Source organism: Nematolebias whitei, chromosome 8, assembly GCF_014905685.2.
Source record: "Nematolebias whitei isolate Nwh7 chromosome 8, NemWhi1, whole genome shotgun sequence".
Classification (NCBI taxonomy): Eukaryota; Metazoa; Chordata; class Actinopteri; order Cyprinodontiformes; family Rivulidae; genus Nematolebias; species Nematolebias whitei.
The window spans coordinates 38572941-38579135 of NC_056505.1; the positions used below are offsets into that span (position 1 = coordinate 38572941).

Genomic DNA, 6195 nt, shown 5'->3' on the forward strand with positions numbered 1-6195 from the left:
ATATTATCCCCCACGACTTCTCCTTGACTGTAAACGCTCCGTGAGACAAACACGTCTGAAACTACGTCTTGTTGGAGTATAAACCAAACTTTAGTCCACGTTTTGACTTCACCTCTGCTCTTCACGCTCCACACACTGTTAAAGACGTTTTTCTTTCAGTTTCAAAGTGTCGGCACACAAATACTATAACCAGACTGTGATACAGTTCAAGATAATGACCTGATTAAAGCAACCTTTGCAAAGGACAGGAGAAAACTCAGGACTTGTGTGAAAAATAAATCCTTTCTGTTTATGGCTGGTGTCCATCGGTGTTCACAGGTTTGTTGTTGATTTATCCGCTGTTCCACCGTAGAGATAAAACCTTTAGTTCACACGATTATTGTTGTTGGTAAACTGGCACAAGACTGAGGAGCTCTAAATGAAAAGGCTGTCTGTCCAAATGATGGTTCTGTACTTTGCTGGTTTATGGCCCCATTAACTCTTGTTGGTTCTTCAGTCCAGCTGGGTTTTAGAGTCAGTCTACCCCCCAGCTCTGAAACACAGCTGAGATATTAAAGGTCCATTTAAAAAATAAGAAATATTAATATTAGATTTATATTTGGTTAATAAAATCCTGCTTTCGTAAACATTTGATATTTCTGTATTCTATCGTAATTCTCATTATAAATTAGATTTAGATGTCAGATCATATCTTTGCTATAGTAACACATGTACAGAACTCTAAAGTACTTTTTTACATTTATATGTATTTTTAGTTTATTTACAGAGACAATATCTAAGTGATAATGTGACAGAGTGTTTGGGCCTTCTGGCTAATGGTTAAGTAACAGACTCAGGGACCTTATTTAAAAATTATTTTTACTGATATTTCACAAAGATTCTTCAATATTTTAATTTTTAAAGATTTTTCTAAAACATACAAACAGTAAGTAAACAAAAAATGCTTTTTTCCTTTTTGAACAATTAGCATCATATCTATTTTATGAGTTAAACATGAAGTCTGTATTGTTTCTACTGTCAGCTGGAAATTAGAAGCATTAATCTGTGTCTAATGTGTGTGCGTGTGTGTGTGTGCGTGTGTGTGTGTCTAATGTGTGTGTGTGTGTTCTGCAGGACGTCAGAAGTTGAAACCATCATGGCAAATTTAGAGAAAGCACATCAGGTGAGTACAGTGTGTGTACATTTCTGTGGTTGAGGAGCTTCGTTCACTTGTCACTCCTGTAATCAAGGCCTGGCTTTAATTAGACACCCTCAGCCCTCATCTACTCCCTCCCCCTTCCAGATCGTGTGATTTGTGAGTGTAAACTGAAGCCCCTGTCTGGTGGCACCCTGCGGCAGCACCGCTCCACTCAGAACTGAGCGGGGGGACATGCGACCCCAGCGCTGAACGCTGGGTGTTCTCGTTGTCACGTTGCCCTGATTGCTTCCTGTTTGGGCACAACTTGTTTTCTGTGTCTTGTTCTCCTCTTTGCTCTCTCACACTCTCACTCTGCTGCTCTGTGCCAGCAGCTCCCTGATAAATGTTCTGAAAATGAATCATTAATTAGCAGGCCGGGTGTGACAGAGCAGGTAAACAGTTTGGGGAATAAAGTGGGCTGACTAAACAGCCCCCTCAGCAGAATGAAGCGGTGGCTGCACTCGTCTGCCCGGGCCCCCAGCTCATGCTCTCGCTCAGCTTTAAGTTTCTGTACAAGGGCGCCTGCTTTGATTTATGTACGTGCTCTTGCCTTGATCATCTCATTAGCCAATTGATGTGACCCGGCGAATGAAAGCGGTGGTACCGTTTCTGTGCACAGAGAGCGGAAACGGCTCAGAGGGAAGTGGAGCGGCTAAAGGAGCAGTTAGCCAGCAGTTCGAGTGCCACCACAGGGAGCTGCCATCCAGCAGAGGGCACCACCAAGGTTAGAATAATATGACTACATCCTTTTTTTTAATGAGATCACCGGAGCTGCAGCCACGCTGAGTGATCCCTCTCCTCTGGGAAAGCCAGCTTTTAACTATGAAAACTTGTCCTGTCCTCCGTTTTACCTCCTTAGAATATCAGATTCATTTCTACATGAAAATAAGACAAACTAGAGAAATTACATTTCCTGCAAAAATGCACTGTGAATGCTTATTGTGAAGAACTTGATAAAAATAAATACCAGAGATTGACTAAAAAACTGCTGAAATGTAGCTGAAATAGAAAATTAGCATAAAGTAGCAGAAGAAAGCAGAAAGAACACATATTTGCTGAATTAGGTTTAAATAAGCAGAAGTGAGCACAAAAATTTGGAAATTAGCTTAAAAAAATGGCTGAAATTAGTAAAAATAAATAAATAAATAGCTGAAATGTAGCTGAAAAGGCAGAAAGAAACTTAAACTACCAGAATAAAGCGGAAAGAGCTGAACTGAGTTCATAAAAGGTGGAATTAGCTGAAAAAGCTAAAATTAACATAAAAACAGCTAAATAGTACCTGAAATTACAGAAAAAGCTGAAACTAGCAGAAAAAAGCTGAAAGGAGCATAACAAGCTAAAATTAGCAGAAAGAAGTTAGCAGAAGCACAAAAATGTTGTAGTTAGCAGAAAGAATCTGAACGGAGCACTAAACAGATGAAAAAACAAATGAAATTAGCTGATAGTAGCTGAAAAAAAAGATTAAATTTGCAGAAGGAAGCTGAAAGAAGCTGAAGCAGAACAAAATGTGAAAGGAGCAGTAAAATGTTGTAAACAGATCTAAAGATTTGAAGGATGTAATATGAGCTTGATTCATTTTCTGAGGACAAAAATGGCAGAAAAGACTAAATATTTTCAAACAGCTAAAGTTGCACCAATAGCAAAAGTCATAGCAGGTTTGTCCTGAAAGAGCTGAACCTTTTGATATATGATTTGTTGAAATAGCTTGAAAACTGAAGGATGAGAAACGTGCAGAAAAACATACGGAAGAAAAATGGATCACAATAGTTGGAATGCTTCATAAGCGTTCAGATGTTTGGCTGTTTAATGTTGAAAAGGGTTCATAGTATTCTTAATTTTTTTCCTGTACATTCTGTTTTTCATGAATCATTTCCTTCCTCAGGTGAAAAAGGAGAAGGGTGACATGCTGCCCGCCCAGCTGGAGGCCAGCTTGTTGGCTAAAGACAGAGAAATCCTCCACCTCCTTGAAAATGTTCAGCGGCTGCAGTTCACACTACAGGAAGTTCAGGAGGCCTCGACCAATCAGATCCTTGAGATGGAACGTCAACTGGCCTATAAGACAGAAGCTATTGAGGTGAGTGGGATATTTCTGAGATCATAAGACGTTGCTCGCTGTCATGTACCAGGTGACCAACTATCGTTAACTTGACTAACCATCTTTAACGTGACAAACCATCTTTAACATGACTAACCATCTCTAATGTGAGTAACCATCTTTAAAGTGACTAACCATCTTTAACATAACTAACCATCTTTAACATGAATAACCACCTCTAATGTGAATAACCATCTTTAAAGTGACTAACCATCTTTAACGTGACTAACCATCATTTACATGACTAACCATGTCTAACATGACTAACCACCTCTAATGTGACTAACCATCTTTAACATAACACACCATCTTTAACATGACTAACCATCTTTAACATGAATAACCACCTCTAACGTGAATAACCATCTTTAAAGTGACTAACCATCTTTAACGTGACTAACCATCATTTACATGACTAACCATGTCTAACATGACTAACCACCTCTAACTTGACTAACCATCTTTAACGTGACTAACCATCTCTAACATGACTAACCATCTCTAACGTGACTAACCATCTTTAATGTGACTAACCATCTTTAATGGGACTAACCACCTTTAACGTGACTAAACAACTTTAACTAGGGGTTGAACGAGTATACTGTATAATTTTTAAACTCGACATTAACATAATAAAACCCGAGTAGAACTCGAGTATTTGATGACGTCATAGAGCTCAAGACACAAAAATAAATAAATAAAACCACAAAAAAAAGGTAATTATTTACAACAACAAAAAGACCAACCATTGTGACTAACCATTTCAATGTAATTAGCCATCTAACCATCAAGGGACTAACCATCTTTAATGTGACTGACCACCTTTAATGTGACTAACCAGCTTTAACATGACTAACCATCTCTAACGTGAGTAATCATCTTTAAAGTGACTAACAATCTTTAACATAACAGATCATCTTTAACATGACTAACCATCTCTAATGTGACTAACCATGTTTAATGTGACTAACCATCATTAATGTGACTAACCATCTTTAATGGGACTAACCATCATTAATGGGACTAACCATCTTTAACATAACAGATCATCTTTAACATGACTAACCATCTCTAATGTGACTAACCATGTTTAATGTGACTAACCATCATTAATGTGACTAACCATCTTTAATGGGACTAACCATCTTTAATGGGACTAACCATCATTAATGGGACTAACCATCTCTAACGTGAGTAATCCTCTTTAACATGACTAACCATCTTTAACATAACAGATCATCTTTAACATGACTAACCATCTCTAATGTGACTAACCATGTTTAATGTGACTAACCATCATTAATGTGACTAACCATCTTTAATGGGACTAACCATCTCTAACGTGAGTAATCCTCTTTAACATGACTAACCATCTTTAACATGAATAAGCATCTCGTGCGGCCCCCTGGTGGGGTGTGCCCTTGCCTGCGGGCGCGCTTGGGGCCCTTGATGTCGGGGGCTGTGCGCTTGGGCGTGTGTCGGCTCGGCCTGGTGTCTGCCTGGTGGGGCTCGGGTCCTCTGGCCCTGTCAGGCCTTGGCCTGGGTGGTGTGAGTCCTCGGTGCCCGGGCCTCGGTGCCCGGGCCTGGACCTGCATCGGTGCGGCGGGTTCCGGCGGGGGCCTATGAGTTTGTCGCTGTTGGCCCCGGGGGGTCACTGCATGTGGTCGCTGGTGGGGATCTTCCGGTTCTCCCCTGTGGTCCGATCTGGGGGGTGGGTGAGTGGTTCGTCCTGTGTGGGTGGCCCTGGGGGCTTCGCGGTCGGGGTCCCTCTTGGGGTCTTGGGCTCTGGTCCCCCCTTTTTCGTCTGCCTCTGGTCTTGGGGGTCGGGTCTCTGCTGCATCACGGTTACTATTAAATGTTCTATTAGAGAAGCCTTATACACTTATGCATGCTCACAACCACACACAAATAGAAGCAGGGATGCTTATGTAGGCTTTATATGTAGATATATAGATATGTATGTGAGTGTATATTCATGTGTATGTATGTATATAGGCGTAGGTATGGGTATATATATTTATGGAAACTTACTGCAAAGCCATGAATATTTTAAGTTCTTTATACATATGTATTTCGTTGCTGTGTTTTGTCATGTTCTTTGCAGGTGAACAGACAGTGGCCGGGTGTTTTGCCGTGTGCTCTCTTTGTGTATATTTCTTATATTTTGGAGTCTTACTTTGTCTTTTCTTTCTTTCTATCCTATTAAAAAAAAAAAACTACACTAGATAATCACTATAATAAATATTTCATAATAATGGTGAGGAGAGGATGGCTGTAAGGGGAGAAGGGAGGCCATCTAGAAAAAAAAACATAACTAACCATCTTTAACATGACTAAGCATCTCTAATGTGACTAACCATCTTTGACGTGACTAACCATGTTTAACGTGATTAACCATCTTTAACATGACTAACCATCTCTAATGTGACTAACCATCTTTAATGTGAATAACCATCTTTAATGTGACTAACCATCTTTAACATGACTAACCATCTCTAAAGTGACTAACCACCTTTAATGGGACTATCCACCTTTAACATGACTAACCATCTTTAATGTGGCTCTGGTTTGGTGGATTGGACCCGGTGTTACACCATACTCTGTGACCTTCAACAGTGCAACACCGCCCCCTACGGTCATACGGTGGTCACATAATATGACGTCACTACGGATACTCGATGTTAAATTTTTAACCTCGATAGATGTCCTAGCAATCGATGTGTAGATTACTCGAGTACTCTGTTAATGCCCTAACTTTAACGTGACTAACCATCTCTAACATGACTAACCATCTCTAACGTGACAAACCATCTTTAACGTGACTAACCATCTTTAATGTGACTAACCATATTTAATGTAATTAAACATCTTTAACCTGACTAACCATCTTTAAAGTGACTAATATCTATGTGTCTAACCATTT

The 6195-nt window shown here is 39.9% G+C and overlaps 1 protein-coding gene across 1 annotated transcript in view; it reads left to right on the forward strand.

The window, feature by feature from the left end:
- The window catches only part of cux2b (cut-like homeobox 2b), a 159353-nt gene that overhangs the window by 139739 nt on the left and 13419 nt on the right, over positions 1 to 6195 (forward strand). The window contains exons 9-11 of the mRNA XM_037681252.1: positions 1114 to 1162; positions 1797 to 1901; positions 3060 to 3251. Of these exons, the coding sequence (XP_037537180.1) occupies positions 1114 to 1162; positions 1797 to 1901; positions 3060 to 3251 (346 nt within the window). The remainder of the gene's footprint in view (positions 1 to 1113; positions 1163 to 1796; positions 1902 to 3059; positions 3252 to 6195) is intronic.